We start from the raw sequence: 19610 nt of genomic DNA, 5'->3' as shown, positions 1-19610 counted from the left end.
GGCATTTTCTAACAGGCCACCCACACCTAATACTATAGGCCTACCTGGAGGATTATCTTGATTTTTATGTATCTTCGGCAGGAAGTATATGGTGGGTACCACTGCATCAGCAATATTCAATGCCTGTGAGAGTTCCTTATCAATTTGTCCAACAGCAACCGCTTTTTCCAACATTCCAGTTAGGATAGTCCTATAAGAATTCAAGGGATTAAATGTTAGTTTTTTATAACATTGAGTGTTCCTCAGTTGCCTATATGCCTCAGTCTCATACATCTTCTGAGGCCAGAGGACAATGTTCCCTCCTTTGTCCGCTGGTTTGAACAAAATATCTGGGATTTGTTTTAATCGGTTAAGACTCAGTCTCTCCTCCAACGTCATATTGTCCTTATAAATATTTTTAGGAATCTGATTGAACTCCTCAGTCACCAGTTTCACAAAGAGGTCCACAGCTGGACAAGATGTTAAAGGAGGGAACTTTTGAGATTTTATTCTAATCGTTTCAGGTATCTTACCTGCCAATCCAACTGTATGCTCTTGTACCAAATCTTCAAGAATTCTCAGTGCTTCTTGTTCACCATCAGATGGAAACATTCTCTTTTCATCTTCATTATGGAACCACTTTTTAAAGACTAAACTTCTGCCAAACAGTTGTAAATCTTTTACGGCTGTAAAGGCATCAAAGCGAGCCGAAGGTGCAAAAGTTAATCCTTTTGAAAGGACAGACACATCAGTTGGTGATAATTGTACAGTAGACAGATTAATTACCTTTAACGGTTCATCGCCTTGATCCTTTCTCCCCTGTTTGTTCTTGTTAGTCTGTTTGATTTCGAACTTCCTTTTCAGGCTCCGAGTGGTTGCACCCATATTTGAAGAAGTATCAGAAGCATTCTCTGATGATCAAGCAGAAACTATAGAGGATGTCCGACTTCTCTGACTTATTCTCTTCAAATTTTTCCTCCTCCATCTGTATGCTTGGTTGGATTGGAAATCATTAAGATCTCTAGCTAGTTTTTTGGACTGATTCTCTTGTATGACTCTCTCCCATTCATCAAATGTTTCTCCATTTGGGAGTTAAAAGAGGTCATGTCACTACTCTCAGAAATGCTTTTTAGTTTACTAAAATCTTCATCTATTTCTTTCTCAAGACTTGTAATAGTTTTACCACCCAAATCAATAAGTAAATCAATCAATTGAAGGGAACTAGTAGTACACACTTCTTCCCATCGTGTGATAAAATCCTCATCCTCCATAAATGGCGCCAGGTCCCTCCTACACACGTTTCGGCGCTAGCCTTCGTCAGGGGGGCGTGGCGTCATATCGGCAGAGTAAGACACAAAATACAGCGCCTCAACCAATCGGGTCATGTTGTTCGGCGCATGCGCATTGTACTCACCAATACAATGCTCAGACGGGACGGGAGCGTCATCACCACGTGGGCTAGCGCCGAAACGTGCATAGGAGGGACCTGGCGCCATTTCTGCGGTGAGTAAGAACTTTCTCCGGTCTATTACTATTTGCACATTTGCCTTTTGGATGTGTCTTTTGGCCATAAGGTCTTGTATTCTGACCGACTGTTCTGTGGCTTGTTTTATATCTATTCCACTTTAAGCTGCATAGTGCTATTACTATTACAGCCGGATGCTTGTTCCCTCACCGCATTGGTACGCCACCTTGTCCACTGTCCTGTTACTGCACCCCTTTTTTGTCCTTTTAATCATTGTTACAATAAAGAATATTTTTATATTTGCTCTGTGTACTGTGTAGTTCCAGGAGCAGCTACGCTCTGTGTACTGTGTAGTTTCAGGAGCAGCTCCTATTTAATTGACACTAAATAAATGTAGTAAAGTGTTAAGCAACATATTTGTCAGCTGTGTTTTTTCTGTTTTGTAGGGCGGCCCATGAAATATGGGGTAAAACTCTCAAAGAATATATGTGTGTCGATTCCTCTGCATCAATGAATACTCTCAGTGAACTGGTATTAAAGGGTAATATGCTTTGACTTCATTCTTAAAGGGATTGTGCCTTTTCAGAAGAAAAATTTGCAGTCACTATGTGACTGCAAACTGCTGAATTGTGACAATGTGCAACATGCACACTGTCAAGGTCCCCCTGTGGGCTGTCACTTGACTGCATGTGCAGTTTAACAATTATACTTTTCAACATACACACCACCATCATGAAATTACCAATTTATATTCAATATATATTATGTTAATGGTACGTGGCATATAAGTACCTTGGATAAATCGCATAGCATACAACAACCACAAAGAAAAGGCGATCAGACATCCAATTGCAATTTAAATATATATTTTTATTAGTGCAAGTGCATGGCCTGGAAATAAGCATACACAGAGGGCATACAACGGTGGTGTCAATCAATCACAATCGTGCTGATATTGCTGATAATACCACTGGTGGTGGAGAGTGTCCGGGGAACCCAGCAGACAATGATAATGACCTCCATATTCAATCCCCTACCATGGGGTATAATCCACATATAACTGTCTAGGGTTTCCACAGAGACACCCCACCATCAGGTGGCCAAACCAATCATGATACTCATAATAATATGTATATACAGCCCACCATAAACATCATAGTACACTCACCGGAGCCCCCCACCCGACGGACGTCAGTTTCGGCGGATGCCTGCGTCAGGGGTGGTGCCATACAACGGAAATGTGGTGATATAAAAAGAGACCCGGAGCCAATCAAAAAAGCGGAGACCAGCGATGACGTATGAGCGTCCATAGCAACCGAACACCCCGCTCCCGGCCACGTCAGGGGACAGCACCGCCCACCCAATCACGTGGTTCTCACATGACCGGGGGGATGACACCGCCCCCAAGACACAGCCAAGGAGCCGGGGAGACGCCACTACCAGCGCGCACACGTACACCGCTGTCACCATATATTTAGAGCTATTCCGGCTCACATATCATCGGACCACTTGGCAGCACACCAAGCACTGGTGATCAGCGGTCACGCGCGAGCATCCACAGCAACGCAGCCACCCACTCCCAGCCGCGTCAGGAGACCGGCACCGCCCACCCAGTCACGCGGACATCACATGACCGGGAGGACGACGCCGCCCCCAAGACACAGCCGGGAAGTCAGGGGAACGTCACTGCCCACACGCACGCGCAGCTCGCTGACACCAGTGTTTAGAATAACACAACATCGTAACAATCGTATGTATATATCTAATAATATTACTGCCGTTATTTTACAATAAATATATATTATTATAATATCCTACACTGTGGAGACAGAGATTGGATAATCAATTTAGTTTCCACATATAGTACATCACTCTCCCCGGCAAGAAAATCACCCCCACTAACCCCTGGGGGGGGGGGGGGGCATTGCCACAGAAATATACATGTGTGACATTCACAAAAGTCTCCAGTGCATAATACAGTACAGGATATCAATAACATCAACCTAAGCCAATTGTGCACATAACAAATAAGCCTACCCATATATAAATTGTTGGCATAATTGTCACATATCCTAAAACGTAGTGAATAGGCCTCAACCTATATCAATGATCAAAGATGGTGACACTTAGCGACGCATGAGCACCCACAGTGACGGAGCCCTCCAACCATCCCCCACCGCGTCAAGAGCCAGATATCGCCCGCCCGAGCATGCATCCCACATGATCGGGAGGACGACACCACCCACGCAGACACGGTGAAAGATGCGGGGGCCACGCCACCACCGGACGCGCATGCGTACATGTCAACACCCCAATAATTGTATAATATCACAAATTCGTGCCCTATATCAACAACACCAAATATACATAATGTCCCATATCCGTATTTTGCATATATCAACAACAAAGATGGAACATCCTATCGATATACATAATCTAGGATGCTGAAGAACAGTAACAAAATTTATCAATATATAACATGAGAAAATCACTGTTTTGTCAATTTTATTCAATAGAGATAGGCACAGTATGTACACACAGCTAGGTCATATGAAATAATCATAAGGTATGTGAGATTTTTTTAGAAAATAGCTTCCATCAATCACCAATCGTGGTGTGGCTTCATCGGGATAAATAACTATACAAAAAATAAAATAGAGATAATTAAAATCAACAACATTAATATTACATGGCAAGTGATCATAAAAACGCAGCAAAACCAATATTCTCATTTAAACCAAGAGGATGTAAAGTTTTTAATGTCCAGATCCATCTGGCTTCCAGGCGTGCCAAATCAGTGCCAATTCTCCGGCCCCGAATATTGGTTTCAATGGAATCAATGCCCCGAAATTTCAACAGTGCCCCATTACATTGATGATATAGTTTAAAATGTTTCGGTAATGTTTTTAAACACGAGACATCAGTTTCATTAATGGCAGCATTGATTCCATTGACATGTTCCCTTACCCGAAGCTTTAAAGGGCGTGTGGTTAGCCCCACATAAATTTTGGGGCAGGGGCATACAGCATAATATATCACTGCACTAGTAGTGCAAGTGATAGATTTCTTTATTTGATAGGTCATTGTCCCTACTGAATTCGTGAAATTGTCACATCGTTCCATATTCGTGCATGCCACACACTGTCCACAAGGTCTGGAACCACCTTTCCGTTTATTCATATCAAGAAATGATGGAATTGTATCTGCCACCTCATAATGACTGGATACCAAGATATCTCGTAAATTCCTGGATCTACGTATTGAGATAAGTGGTCTCTGTGGTAGGACTCGAGATAAAATTGGATCCGTCATCAGGATCGGCCATGCTTTCTCTAAACATTTCCTCATTTGAGGAAATCTAGAGTGATAATTGGTAACAAAACGCAAAGGTTCCAGACCTGGAGATTTTTTTGGAGTATAAAGCAAGGTGTCCCTAGACGCATGTTTTGCCCTATTATAGGCCCGCTTGATGGCCCGATTGCTATATCCCCGTTCTAGAAATCTAGCTTTTAATTCCTGAGCACGATGTTCAAACTCGGAATCGACGGAACAGACCCTACGTAATCGCAGGAACTGTCCCGTCGGAACCGAGTTAATCATATATTGAGGATGTGCCGAAGACGCATGCAGCAGCATGTTGGAGGAAGTAGCTTTCCTGAATATGTCAGTTTGTAGCATATTCTGTCCATCCCTTTTGACTGAGACATCGAAAAAGTCCACAGCGCTCATGTTGTATTGGTACGTAATCTTGATGTTCTTATCATTTTTATTGAGTGTCGACATGAATTTTTCCAATAAGCACTCAGTGCCCTGCCAGATCAAGAAAATGTCGTCGATGTACCGCGTCCATAAAAGGACGCGGCCCATCGACGACTCAAGATCTGGCAGGGCGAAGTCCCTCTCCCACAGCCCCAGGAACAGGTTGGCATAGGAGGGGGCAAAAGATGCCCCCATCGCTGTTCCCTGGAGCTGTAGATAGAAGGACCCCTTGAACACAAAATAATTATGAGTTAAGGAAAACTCCAAGAGTTCCATAACTAAAGAAATGAAGGCTGTGGGCAAATTGGAGGTACTCAGAAAAAAGTGAACTGCTGCAAGACCGTCCACATGGCGAATACTCGTATATAGAGACTCAACGTCTCCTGTGACCATCCATGTGTCCTCTTCAATGTATAATCCGTCCACTTTTCTCAGGAAATCACCCGTGTCCTTAATAAAGGAGGGTAATCCCTCAACAAATGGATGCAAAATTGACTCAATCCATTTATTGATGTGTTCCAAGAAATTGCCCCTACCTGACACAATAGGTCTACCCGGTGGATTTAGCATATTTTTGTGAACCTTGGGCAGTAGGTACAAGGTGGGGGCCACGGGCTCCGCCACCCACAGTGCTGAAGCCAGATCTTTAGTAATAACATTATTCGTTACAGCAATATCTATGATCTTTCTCAACTGGCCAGAAAATGTATTTAAGGGATTGAAAGTTATTCTTCTATAGCAAGTACCATTATTAAGTTGCTTAAATACTTCCCTTTCATACATTATCTTTGGCCAGATAACGATATTGGGTGGCTGCGTTGCTGTGGATGCTCGCGCGTGACCGCTGATCACCAGTGCTTGGTGTGCTGCCAAGTGGTCCGATGATATGTGAGCCGGAATAGCTCTAAATATATGGTGACAGCGGTGTACGTGTGCGCGCTGGTAGTGGCGTCTCCCCGGCTCCTTGGCTGTGTCTTGGGGGCGGTGTCATCCCCCCGGTCATGTGAGAACCACGTGATTGGGTGGGCGGTGCTGTCCCCTGACGTGGCCGGGAGCGGGGTGTTCGGTTGCTATGGACGCTCATACGTCATCGCTGGTCTCCGCTTTTTTGATTGGCTCCGGGTCTCATTTTATATCACCACATTTCCGTTGTATGGCACCACCCCTGACGCAGGCATCCGCCGAAACTGACGTCCGTCGGGTGGGGGGCTCCGGTGAGTGTACTATGATGTTTATGGTGGGCTGTATATACATATTATTATGAGTATCATGATTGGTTTGGCCACCTGATGGTGGGGTGTCTCTGTGGAAACCCTAGACAGTTATATGTGGATTATACCCCATGGTAGGGGATTGAATATGGAGGTCATTATCATTGTCTGCTGGGTTCCCCGGACACTCTCCACCACCAGTGGTATTATCAGCAATATCAGCACGATTGTGATTGATTGACACCACCGTTGTATGCCCTCTGTGTATGCCTTTTTCCAGGCCATGCACTTGCACTAATAAAAATATATATTTAAATTGCAATTGGATGTCTGATCGCCTTTTCTTTGTGGTTGTTGCATGTGCAGTTTGCATGCTTGGAGTCACATGAAGACTAGTCTCATCTGACTTCTTTCAATAGAAGAGAAATGAGAGAAGTGCAGGTAACTAGTGGGAATCTGACCACATGTATGCAAAATGCATATAAGAGGTCATGTTACCGCCCAATTGCATATGGAATACATGGAAATCGTGACAGTGTGCACATCACACACTGTCACTATATGCTTCTGCAGCCTGCAGACAGATGGACACATAGTGACTGCAGACTTTCCTTATGAGGCCAGACAACCTGTATAATCCTTCTGTGTTAGTATAGATTTATTTTTAATTCTTTCAATATTTTCAGTCCCAAACATATTTCCATTTTCATATATGCGGTTTTAAGAGCTCCTAAATTTTGTGTTGTTTGGATAGTGAAATAATTTGTGACTTTTTATCTGCAATCCATGGGACCTAAGTTTATGTCATTTTTATTTGCGTATTATTTGTGCCAATATCTGGGTAATAACAAATATGCTTCTGTTTCTCACATTTTTCAACATTTTCTTTTAAAACCACAAAAAGGCTACTAAATTTAATTTGACATTTGCTTCCTATCCTAATGAGTTCATTTTCTTGTTTCTTTTTTTTTTCTTTTACTCCAGTCTCTAATTTCCAAATATTTCACACATTGTGCCTCCATGAAATCATGAATGACCTTGTATGAGGGTATTTCAGCATTGACATATATATTTTATTGCTGATTTCCACTGTAACAGGGCTCTCACATCTGCCCCAGTTACAGGGTAAATTCAGGTGAGCAGACCCAGCAGCTCCTGCTTCCTCCTGATGCTTGGCGATCATACTGGCCTGGGAGGTGGAAGTAATTTTTCTGCCTCCTATTCTGCATAAACAGAGCTTGTTCAGCACTGTGTATACAGCGATTAGGAAGGCCGAGATGGTAATAAATATAATAATGGATAATAATATGCTCCTTCTCTGGGGAATATGGCCGTATATGATATCCTGAACCCTGCAGCTGCTGACTCTGCAATGACAGTAGTCGGGTGTTCTGCAAATAGTTAATATTATGTATTATTATAGCGCCATTTATTCCATGGAGCTTTACATGTGAAAGGCATATAGATAATAGGGACAAGTACAATAATCATAAACAATACAAGGCATAGACAGGTACAGGAGGATAGAGGACCCTGCCCACGAGGGCTCACAGTCTACAATATTACTATTGCTAGCCATTAACTTTTCTATTTTGTGTTCCTGAGCAGGTGGGTCAGAGAGGGGTCAGATGCACATCTCGGGCATTCATTTTAGACAGTTTTTGCCAGTTTCACCCAAGGTAAGACTTTTTACTATTAACCTCATTCTGCTCACAGCCCAACATTGTTTATTCTCAGAGACACGGCCAAGCTGGGCTTACATATAGAGATGAACAGACCCGAACTCTAAAGTCTGGTGCTCATACCAAATACAGACTTTACAAATAAATCAGTGTTCGGGTGCTATATGTAGGCAAACCACTCGTGGCCAATGACAGCCGCTTGTAGTCTCTGAATGGCTCGCACTGGGGGTAAAATCAGTATTATCGGATGTAGCATGTACAAATAAAAAAAGAAAGAAAAAAAAAACAGCCTCCCTCCCCTGGAAGTCTTCTGTTTATGGCTGGTTGTATGTGGACGGAGAGCTGAACTGCCAATCAGTGACTTCCAATGAGGTTCGGGTCCAGAACAGAACTTTAAAGTCCGGCTGAATCCGCAGAATCCGAGCTTCCAGGGTTCCGCTCCTCTCTACTTACAAACTGTTCTTGCAGAAACTGAACTCCAAATGTTTGAAGGAATTCTTCACACTTGTTTCCTATCTAAGAACCATTTGCGATTTGGGTTGGCTAAACAAAACCCTTAAAATCTTAGTCTTTAGTAGTTTATACAGTGGAACCTTGGATTACGAGCATAATTCGTTCTGGGATTGTGCTCTTAAACCAAGTTACTCTTATATCAAAGCGAACTTTCCTATAGGAAATAAGTAAAATACAGACAATTCGTTCCACAACCCAAACATATTTACTGTATTTATGCAAACTTATTACAGTAATACAAAATAATGTACTGCATTCATATAAAATTGTTACTGTACACTAATACACAATACTGTACAGTAAAAAGCATATAAAACAAAGTACACTGCACGTTAGCTTACAATAGGAATTATTAGTGTGTGGGAGAAGCACTATAGAGAGAAAAAATGATGTATAAATATGACAACCTATATTCTAGTAGAATACACAAAATAACACCCCAAATCTATTCTCCCCAAAATAAGAGCAGAAATAATCCAAATGTGGGGTAGGAATACTGCACAGGCAATTAGATTAAAGTACAAGCAATGTGCTGTACTGGAGAGCAGAAAGTACATTACTGTATCCACAAATGTAAATTGATAGATGTGCTGTATAGTATATACTGTACTGTACAAGGGTATATTCTATATAGTACATATGTACAGAAAGTTACCTCCAGAGTGGGTCAGAGCGTGGTGAAAGGACAGAATCGGAAGTGTGCACGGTGAGTATTTGCTCTTCTTGCAAAGCATTGCTCTTAAACCAAGTTACAAATTTGTAAAAAGCTTTGCTTGTCTTGCAAAACGCTCTCAAATCAAGTTACTCTTAATCCAAGGTTCCACTATATATTAAAAACAGGTATACACATACAAGCACAGATGCAGATAGTATGCATGGTTCAAGAATGATTTGAAAAATGCACTAGAAGGACTGTTAGGGAAGGGGTGCTGAACACTAGACTATCTTCTACCTAACCACGAAGGTTGGCACCCTAAAGTTGCAGTGTAGTGTCTCTGCTCCTCGGCATCTCTGTATCCCTACTTTAGATTACCTCGGATTTTAGTTGGCATCCGAACTTGAACTGTACAACGGACTTCCATGAGTTGCCCATGGTCGGAGTTCAGCATTGGACACTATTTGTCCGGTACAACCTCCAACTTTACAGTTCGGGTTCGCTCATTACTAATATTGGACTTGCATGAGGCAAGGGATAGCTATTTGGCTTGTAGTGTCTCTTTTCTTTTATCTATTTATTTTTCTATTTTTATTTATTTTTTCATGCATTTCACACAGTTTTAACCCCTTAACAACCACGGGCAGTAAAGTTACATCCTGGCGGTCATAGTGTTAATACCCAGCTGCTGCGGGCTGCAGGCGGGGACCTGTGCCCATCTCAGCTGATTTATACAGTTGATATGTGTGCCTAGAAGGTACGAGTGGAATTGCTATCCACCTGTACCTGTTAACCCCTTAAATGGCGCTGTCAAGATGTGATAGCGCCATATTAACGGTGATCGCGGTAGATCTGTACTCACAGGCCGATACCGGAAGTCACGTGATCTGATCACGTGGATCCGGTGGTTGTCATGGTAGCACAGGGTCATGTGATGACTCCTATAGCTCACATGACTAAGGTCCTGTAAGAAGCAGCCGAGTACTGCAGGTACAGGAGATGATCATTTCTCCCCGTCTGAGCGGTGCTGCTCTGATCGGGAGAAATGAATGAGACAGCTGATCCATATAGCCCCCTAGGGGTATTAGTAAAGTTTAAATAAAAGTTCTGAAAAATTAAAAACAAAACCTAAAAGTTCAAATCACCCCCCCATTCGCCCCATTGAAAATTAAATGGTCGATGTATCAAAATATAAAATCAATTAATCTGATCGGTAAACGGCGTAGTGGGCAAAAAAATTCCAAACGTCAAAATTACGTTTTTTGGTCGCAAAATGCAATAACATTTTGTATTTTTTGTAATTTAACAAATTGTAGCATCTGCGCAAAAATGGTTAAAAACGTCAGCTCAAGACGCAAAAAATAAGCCCATGCTTGATAAAGCCCAATTGTACACTGACACGTTGCTGTCTGGACAAAATAAAGAGTCTTCTGAAGATTACCCCTGGGACGCTGTCTTTCATTATATCATGTGCTGATAACCAAGAGGATCCCTTGGTTTTTTGACTTGCGTCCATTCTCACAACCTGTTTTTGATTGCAAAATATAAGCCGTCACTGAGTCATAGATCCTGAAAAATGAGAACCTTACGGGTTGCGGTAAATGGCGCAAAGCGTACACAACATTTTTCGGACAAGCTTCTGATTTTTTTTTAACCCCTTAGATAAAAGTAAAATATACATGTTTGGTGTCTACGAACTCGCACTGACCTGAGGCATCACACCCAGACATCAGTTGTACCATATAGTGAACACAGTGAATAAAATATCCCAAAAACAATAGTGCTATCGCACTTTTTTTTCAATTTTTCCGCATTTGGATTTTTCTTTGCTGTTTTCCCAGTACATTATATGGTAAAACTCATGGTTTCATTTAAAAGTACAACCCGTCCCACAAAAAACAAGCCTTTATATGGCAGGATTGACCGAAAAATAAAAACGTTACGTCTCTCGGAAGAAGAATGGCGAAAAAAAAACATAACGCGCAAAAATCGGCCAATTGTTAAGAGGTTAAAATACCATTGGGGGACATTTATAGTATATTGAAACATTGTTATTGTTGGTTCCCTTTGTTCAGCACTTTGTGTACAGTGAGCAGAAAGGCAGAGATGATGATAAACCATCTTTCCCTTGTCTATGGGCAGTCAGACAGCCAACTCCCCCTGCAGCAGCCACACACATTCTGGTCCAAGCAGTTTACTTAGTGCAGCGTATAGTGCGGATCGTCCGGATGTGTAAAGTCTATGGGCTGTCCAGACATGGTAAATTAGAAGGGATGTTACTTAATACATGTTTGAGAAATGGCAGCTTTTCTGCTCTGCATGAATGGAGTTTGCTGCTATGGTAAATTAATGCTTGGTTGGACTGCTTTGCTTTTTCAGGTACAATCTGACTTAGTTGTGTCTGCGTACTCTTTAAATGAACTTCCTAATTTTTCTGAACGGGAGAGAGTGATCCAGACATTATGGAGGAAAACAGGGGGCTTCCTGGTTAGTATCTATTAGCTACTGCATTTTACACTGGATTTCACTTATTACAATTCATTATTTTTTTTTCTCCATCATGATTTTAAAGGTGCTGGTGGAAAACGGTACTCGAGAAGGACATCAGCTTTTAATGGAGGCTCGGGACATAGTTTTAAAGGCAAGTTTCACTTCGGATGTTACTAAAATGCAAATATATCTAGGTTTTATAATCGGGTCATATTTGCCGCTACCTTTGTGCAGGGGAAAACCTATAATCTATATCCCTATATGTGCCATTGGTTATGTCACTTAAGGTACCGTCACACATAACGAGATCGCTAGCGAGATCGCAGCTGAGGCACGGTTTCTGTAACGCAGTAGCGATCCCGCTAGCGATCTCGTTTTGTGTGACATCTACCAGCGATCAGGCCCCTGCTGTGAGATCACCGGTCGTTGCAGAATGGTCCAGGCTATTTTCTTCAAAGGCGATGTCCTGCTGGGCAGGACACATCGCTCTGTTTGGCACTGTGTGACAAGGTCACAGTGACTGCTAAGATCGTTATACAGGTCGCTACTGCGACCGGTATTATTCCTGCATCGCTGGTAAGATCTGACTGTGTGACATCTCACCTCGTTATACAGGTCGCTACTGCGACCTGTATCATTCCTGCATCGCTGGTAAGATCTGACTGTGTGACATCTCACCTGCGACCTCACAGCGACTTACCAGCGATCCCTATCAGGTCGCATTCTTTTCAAGATCGCTGGTAAGTCGTTGTGTGTGACTGGGCCTTTACACAAAATTCTTAGAGAGAGAGAAGGCTGTAGATTGATAGCAGTGTTTTTAATGTGGCTCATAAAACTATTTCGGAAAGGGAATCTGTCACTAGATTTTGCTACCTAATTTGAGTGACGCATATTATAAAGATAGAAACTGTAGTTTTGATAAATTCACTCTGTTTTCTCAGCAGGAGATTATCACTATAAGGACTCACTCACATTAGCATTTAGATTGGACAACTGCAATGCTAGATAATCTCACATTGCACTCTGACCAATGTAAGTCAATGAGGCAGAGCGGATCTGTTATTTTTTTTTACTCATGCTGATTCAGCATGAGAAAGCAATTGCAGCATGCTGCAAGTTCCTCTGCAAGTTGTATCATGCACACCCATACAAGTCTATGGGTGCGTGTGAAAGAACGTACTTCATTTGAGTTCAGTGCAACATACACAGAGGTAGGCAGCGGAGAAAATGGAGAGATTAATGCCTTCACGACCAATGACGTACTGGTACGTCATCGGTCGTGTCGCTGTAATCACTGGTGGCTGCTGCGGTTATCCCCACTCGTCTGTTGATTTGAACAGCAGACATGTGGGGCTTCCGGCCATGGGTAGATACGCAATCCACCCGCGCCTGCTTGCTACTTAGATTGCGCTGTCAAAATGTGACGGCGCAATTGAAATGGCCGAAGCGGGGATCGCGCCGTTTACCGCTGCCATCGAAGGCCCGATGACATAATCACAAGGAGCCGATAGTTGGCATGGTAGCTCAAAGTCATGTGATGGGCCATGACACAACCATTACGTCCTTCCTGTAAGAGCCAAAAAACTGGCATCTCTAAGGCTCTGCCCACGTTGCATTATCCCTGCAGAAATTTCTGCAGCGATTTGAACAGCACACAAAACACTGCGTAATGAATGCAGTGGAAAACCAATTTCATGCGATCTGCAGCCCCTACCATAGACAGAGCGTGGGCTGCATCCAAAGCGCACGAAAGAAGTGACATGTTGCTTTTTAGAATGCAGCGATTTGGCCGCATGGATAATGCACCATCTTCATAGATTGTGCTGGGGACGCAGGACGCATGCAGTTACGCTGCGGTGCAGAATGCAGCGTAATTGCATGCAATACGCACACGTGGGCACAGAGCCTTAAAGGAACAGTGCGTTTTTGCTGATCAGAGCTGTGCAGCTCTGATCAACAGAAATGCACTAGGGATCAGACTGCTGACCCATAAAGTCCCCTTGGGAGACTAGTAAAATAAATAAAAAATGTAAAAAAAAGTTTTTAAAAATATGAGAATGAAAAAAAACTAAAAGTTCAAATCACCCCCCATTTGCCCAATGAAACTAAAACAGTTAAAAAAAAATAAAAACTATACACATATTTGGTATCACCAAGTTCAGAAATGCCTGATCTATTAAAATATAAAATCAATTAATCTGATCAGTACACGGCATGGCAAGAAAAAATTCTAAACACCAAAGTTATGTTTTTTGGTTGCACAATTTTTTATTTAAATGCAATAACAGGCGATCAAAACCTAGCATCTGTACAAAAATGGTACAATTACAAACATCAGCTCATAACGCAAAAGCTAGGACATCACGGAGCCCCAGATCCCGAAAAATGAGAACCCTACGGGTCTTGGAAAATGGCAACAAAAGCACTACTCTTTGTGGATGAACTTCTGAATTTTTTAACCCCTTACATAAAAGTAAAAGTATACATGTTTGGAATCTAGGAACCCGTACCGTACTGAGGAATCACACCGACACATCAGTTTTACCATATAGTGAACATGGTGAATAAATAAAAAAAAAAAACAATCGTGCAACTGCACACTTATTTTGCAATTACACTGAACTTGGATTTTTTTTTTATTTCCAGTACACTATATGGTAAAACCTATGGTTTCATTCAAAAAGACAACTCGTCCCGCAAAAAACAAGCCTCATATGGCAAGATTGACGAAAAAATAAATACGTTACGACTCTTGGAAGAAGAGGAGCAAAAGACGGAAAATCGCCCAGGGGTGAAGGGTTAATCTCTCCATTTTCTCCGCACCTGAGCACAGTATGATGACACACTGCTCATGCTAACTGCATAGTTTTAGCTGAGTGTCATTAGCATATTGTATCCGATTTTCCTCACATCAAATGGTATACGCTAGTGTGACCCAGCCTTAGGAGTAGTAAACCTGCTGCCATGTAGTCCTTCATATTCATGAGTTCTATATTACCCGGCCCCCTCCACTGATTACTAGCTTTCTGCCTATGCACTGTATAAACAAAATACTGCCATTTAGAGGTGTGGGTAGAGTTATACAGCGCTCAACATTCTGAGGACTGGTTGCGCTGCAGCAGATAATACAGTGATTTTCTCAAAACTACAGCATGTGGTAATGTAAGTGTCACATCACTGTAATCTGTCCCTACGTTGCTACTCTCAGATGGGGCAGCAAAAACCTAGTGACAGATTCCCTTTAATTCACATTCACACTTTAGAAAATATCTTTCGAAAGTAATTGTATTATTATATTTTCGGAGAGGTGTGTGCGAGGTCACACAACCTCCATACAGAAGTGTGGAGCCAGGACCCCAGTGCTGTAAGATGACAGTAGCAGAGAATAATGGGTCCTGGTAAGTTGAAATATAATCATTTTTTTATGTGTTATTTTGCTCACTAATGTTTTTTTCACACATCATAAACGCTGTTTTTTTTTTCTTTATAAAGGGAGGTGACAAAGAAGTTTGGGACCACCGTCCTGCTTGTGTGTTTGCCCCTGTAAGCAATATAAATCTTTGTTACATTTGCTGCTCACTTAAAGGTTTTGTGTAGATACAGTAAATCACTGAAACGTTTGCAAACTGGACCACTTCATTATTTTGCAGCATATTGTAATATTGGTAACATTTTATGCATGCTATTTAAAATCCTGCTGGTTTCTCCATAACTCACACTGCATCTGTTTGTCAACATTCACTGTCATTCAAGGGTATATGCACATGTAATTTTTTAGGCACACTGCCCGAAATGGTGCTTAAATAATGCTAAAAAAAAATCAACATATGTACTGCAATGTTAAAACGACTTGCTGTCCAGATTCCAGATGTGCATTGCAGCTGACGGTGGCCACTTTGATCATCAAAGTTAAATGAGCGCCATATGAGTGACCAGCATTCAATGTTTTGGAGGGGTCATGGGTTTCATATCATAGCATTTCTGTATGCAAGGTGTCGATTCGTATTGAATTGATGATGCCCTATAACTTTGTAATTCACTTTTTTTCTCTTTCTTGTTCCGTTTTCGAAATAAAAATGCTAACTCCGTTGTTTTCCACCAGGTGGCGCTATAGGTGGTTTCATTGTGTAGCGCATGGCTACTTTACTATACCTAGACACCACTTCTATTCCTATAGCTGCCGCCGTTCTTAAGTCAATGGCGGTGGACAGGATATGGGTGGACACACTGTATAAAGTAAAGCCAGTGCTATACTGGCCCTAGGATGCTGAATGTAAGCATAGCTTTTGTTCTAAGACTGGAGGTTTTATTTCAGAAATATGTGCAAGTAAAGTTCCAGCAATGCACTGCTATTTGATTGATAGCAGCTACAAAATAGCTATTAGGTGGTTGAGTTTTGCTATCTATTCCCGCCCCTGTCTGCTGCCTCATCAAATCATCGGTCTTCATGAATCAAGACCTATATGTTTTAGTCTATGGCTTTTCCAGTTGTACCCTTGGATCTATTAGATTTCTATTTTATGCAGTGCTGTTCTGACGCGTTCTACTGCTTGTATATTCACATTTGCTGACTCTCCCCCTTTCCTCATAATTATCAATTCTGTTTGATTCCTAGACAGAGCAAACTTGCACCCAATTCATCAGGGTGGGTGTGCGCTTCTTTAATAATGAATTTAGCCCCTTTTTCAACTGCTGTGTACCTTCGTGTGAAATGTACGCCATTCAAGGGCTGGTATACATTTCTGTTGCAATTTACACCACTTTTAAGGTGTCAATTATGATTAATCATTTTTGGCTTGTATGGCTACATGTTATAAAGCTAGAAAACAGAAGCACTGATAGGGTCTTACCAGATAAATAAACGCGTAATGTATAATATTATACACTCACCAAATGAGATTGTGAAGGGTCACAACCACCACAGATATTAGGAGATAATGGCGGCTGCCGCGGCTCCACGTGGCTGTGTCTTCAAAGCAGGAGGAGAAAAGGGGTTAATTCCGTGCAATCCGCCAGAAAAAGATATGGAAATGTTGATTGATTAATTACTCTTTTATTCCATAGGTCTACGCGTTTCGATGTATGAAACCTCTTCCTCAGGACCAGAATATCAACAATGCATTGATAAGAGTTATTAATCAATCAACATTTCCATATCTTTTTCTGGCGGATTGCACGGCATTAACCCCTTTTCTCCTCCTGCTTTGATGGCTACACGTTAAGCAGCTTTATGCCAGAATCCTGATGAAGACTGCTTGATGAATTATTGCATTAGATTAGACAGTCTTAACATGTGCCAGATTTATTATAATAGTTTGTTCTGCTTGACAAATGGGATGCATTTTAAGACTGTCTACTCTAGGTTTAGTTGATGTACTTTGCACCAGAAATTTCCAAAAAAAATTTGGTCCATTTTTTTGTGCACAGGGTGACATGAAAGGTCACACCACTTTTCTGTCAAACAGTGTCCATTTTCAGTGAGACGTTGCCCCTTTGTGAGACACTCATGTAAAACACATAAATATGGTGCAAGTAAAAAAATATGCAGATAACATTAAAACTCTGCAAATTACACCAGTATTCTGGCTCATTTACCTTTTTAAATATATTCCAATGTGTGCACCCAATAGGCTGCATAGATTGTGCTATACTCTACAAGTATTTCATTCTTTTCATATAGCGCCAACATATTCTGCAGCACTCCTGTTTTCAGTAGGCAAGGTTGAGGTTGATATCGTGCATATGATGGTGAAGTTCAAAATTAAACCAGAATGGCCGAGTGCCAGAAGAAGCTATAGGTTTAGGTAACTTCAGGATACAAGACTATAGTTTATTAGGTTTAAAGGGAATCTGTCAGCAGGTTTTTGCTACCTCATCTGAGAGCAGCATGATGTAGGCAAAGAGGCCCTGAGTTCAATGATGTATCACTTATATTTCTGTGTGCAGCCGTCCTGACGCAGTGAAAGATTTTAGATTTTCCATGTAGCAGAGCTCTGAGAGCTGCCCCCGCCCACACCAGGCTTTCAGTGCACATTTCCATAGACAGAAGCTGCTAATCACAGAAGGGGCGGAGTCAGACTATAACTAAAGGTACCATCACACTAAGCAACATCACTAGCAACATCGCTGCTGAGGCACAACTTGCTTGCGATGTTGCTGTGTGTGACATCCAGCAACAACCTGGCCCCTGCTGTGAGGTCGTTGGTTGTTGCTGAATGTCCTGGACCATTTTTTAGTTGTTGCTCTCCTGCTGTGAAGCGCACATCGCTGTGTGTGACAGCGACAGAGCAACAACTAAATGTGCAGTGAACAGGGAGCCCGCTTCTGCGGACGTTGGTAACCAATGTAAATATCGGGTAACCAAAAAGCCCTTTCCTTGGTTACCCGATATTTACCTTCGTTACCAGCGTCCGCCACTCTCTCGCTGCCACTGCCGGCTCCCTGCTCCCTGCACACATAGCCAGACTACACATCGGGTAATTAACCTGATGTGTACTCTGGCTAGGAGTGCAGGGAGTCAGCGCTAAGCAGTGTGCGCTGGTAAGCAAGGTAAATATCGGGTTGGTTACCCGATATTTACCTTAGTTACCAGGCGCAGCATCGCTTCCACGGGTCGCTGCTGGCTGGGGTCTGGTCACTGGTCGCTGGTGAGATCTGCCTGTGTGACAATGTAAGGGCCCAGATGTTCCCTGCTATCCACCCCCACACAGTATCCACAGCTGATGGACAGTCCACAGACACGGTCTTGGGGATAACAGTTGCTTTAATATAGCAGGAACAAAGCAAATCAATACGGAATATATGTTTCACAGTCTCTCGTGGGTAGGCCACGGCAAATACAGCTTGGAGTTGAATGCTGAAGTGCAATTAGGGTACTGGAGCTTTAAGTGCACGATTTGTTTCAGATTTAATACTGGTATGCTTTAGGTTCAGAGTCTCTTGAGTTTAGAGGGTAGATATGATAAGATTGTACAGACCTGGAGTCCTGGGGTTAATTTCACTGCTAGTTCAGACATGTGCAGTACTTGTAAGCAAATGAAGACAGTTGCCCAGCGTGCTACGGGGAGCGGACGGCTGGTGCGTGGACAATGGCATGAAAGCCACTAATATTGCAGTGGGGCGGGAGACCCTCAAACTTCCCCAATCTGCGTGCAGTAGGGTCTGGTATATAGTCAGTATGCCCTACTGTCTGAAGAGATGCACAATGTCAGGATAGGAAGCCTTCAGCATATTGGCTGTAAAAATCAGGAAATGATGAAATTCTAGGCCTCGGGCCTAGGAGGAGTCTTGTGGTGAAGAGATTCTCCACATAATGTCTTCCCTCAGAGGATACTCAGCCAGAACCAGCTCATTCCAGTTGTTTCTAGACAGAGGCTGGAGAATAGCTCCACCTATTGAGCCATGTGACCAAGAACTAGCCAATAGGATAACACCCAATGAACACTTCAGATTCTTACAGTTTTCACCAGTAGATGGTGCTAGAACACAACAAATGAAAAATGCTTTACTTATAACATATAGCATAATATTACATATAAGTAGATGTACTTAAAGAAACAGACACAATCTGGACCGGGCCACTACAACAGCTCACCAGCAACCCGTGTAGCAACGCTCCAGCGATCCCTGCCAGGTCAGGTTGCTGGTGGGATCGCTGGAGCATCGCTTACGGTACCGTCACACTTTAGCGACGCAGCAGCAATCCCACCAGCGATCTGACCTGGTCAGGATCGCTGCTGCATCGCAACATGGTCGCTGGTGAGCTGTCAAACAGGCAGATCTCACCAGCGACCAGTGACCAGCCCCCAGCCAGAAGCGACGCTGCGCTTGCAGGGAGCCGGCGTCTGCAAGCTGCG

General features: G+C 42.6%; 1 protein-coding gene across 3 annotated transcripts in view; it reads left to right on the top strand.

Moving 5' to 3' along the window:
• METTL17 (methyltransferase like 17) overlaps positions 1-19610 on the top strand; it is a 144374-nt gene that overhangs the window by 106486 nt on the left and 18278 nt on the right. For all 3 annotated transcript variants that reach the window (XM_075319920.1, XM_075319921.1, XM_075319922.1), the window contains 5 exons: positions 1891-1985; positions 8023-8093; positions 11644-11751; positions 11837-11905; positions 15247-15297. In XM_075319920.1, coding sequence (XP_075176035.1) covers positions 1891-1985; positions 8023-8093; positions 11644-11751; positions 11837-11905; positions 15247-15297 — 394 coding nt within the window. The remainder of the gene's footprint in view (positions 1-1890; positions 1986-8022; positions 8094-11643; positions 11752-11836; positions 11906-15246; positions 15298-19610) is intronic.

Source organism: Anomaloglossus baeobatrachus, chromosome 1 (assembly GCF_048569485.1).
Source record: "Anomaloglossus baeobatrachus isolate aAnoBae1 chromosome 1, aAnoBae1.hap1, whole genome shotgun sequence".
In the NCBI taxonomy this organism is placed as follows: domain Eukaryota; kingdom Metazoa; phylum Chordata; class Amphibia; order Anura; family Aromobatidae; genus Anomaloglossus; species Anomaloglossus baeobatrachus.
The sequence above is the reverse complement of the archived record's forward strand: the minus strand, read 5'-3'. Positions and strand labels throughout refer to the sequence as shown.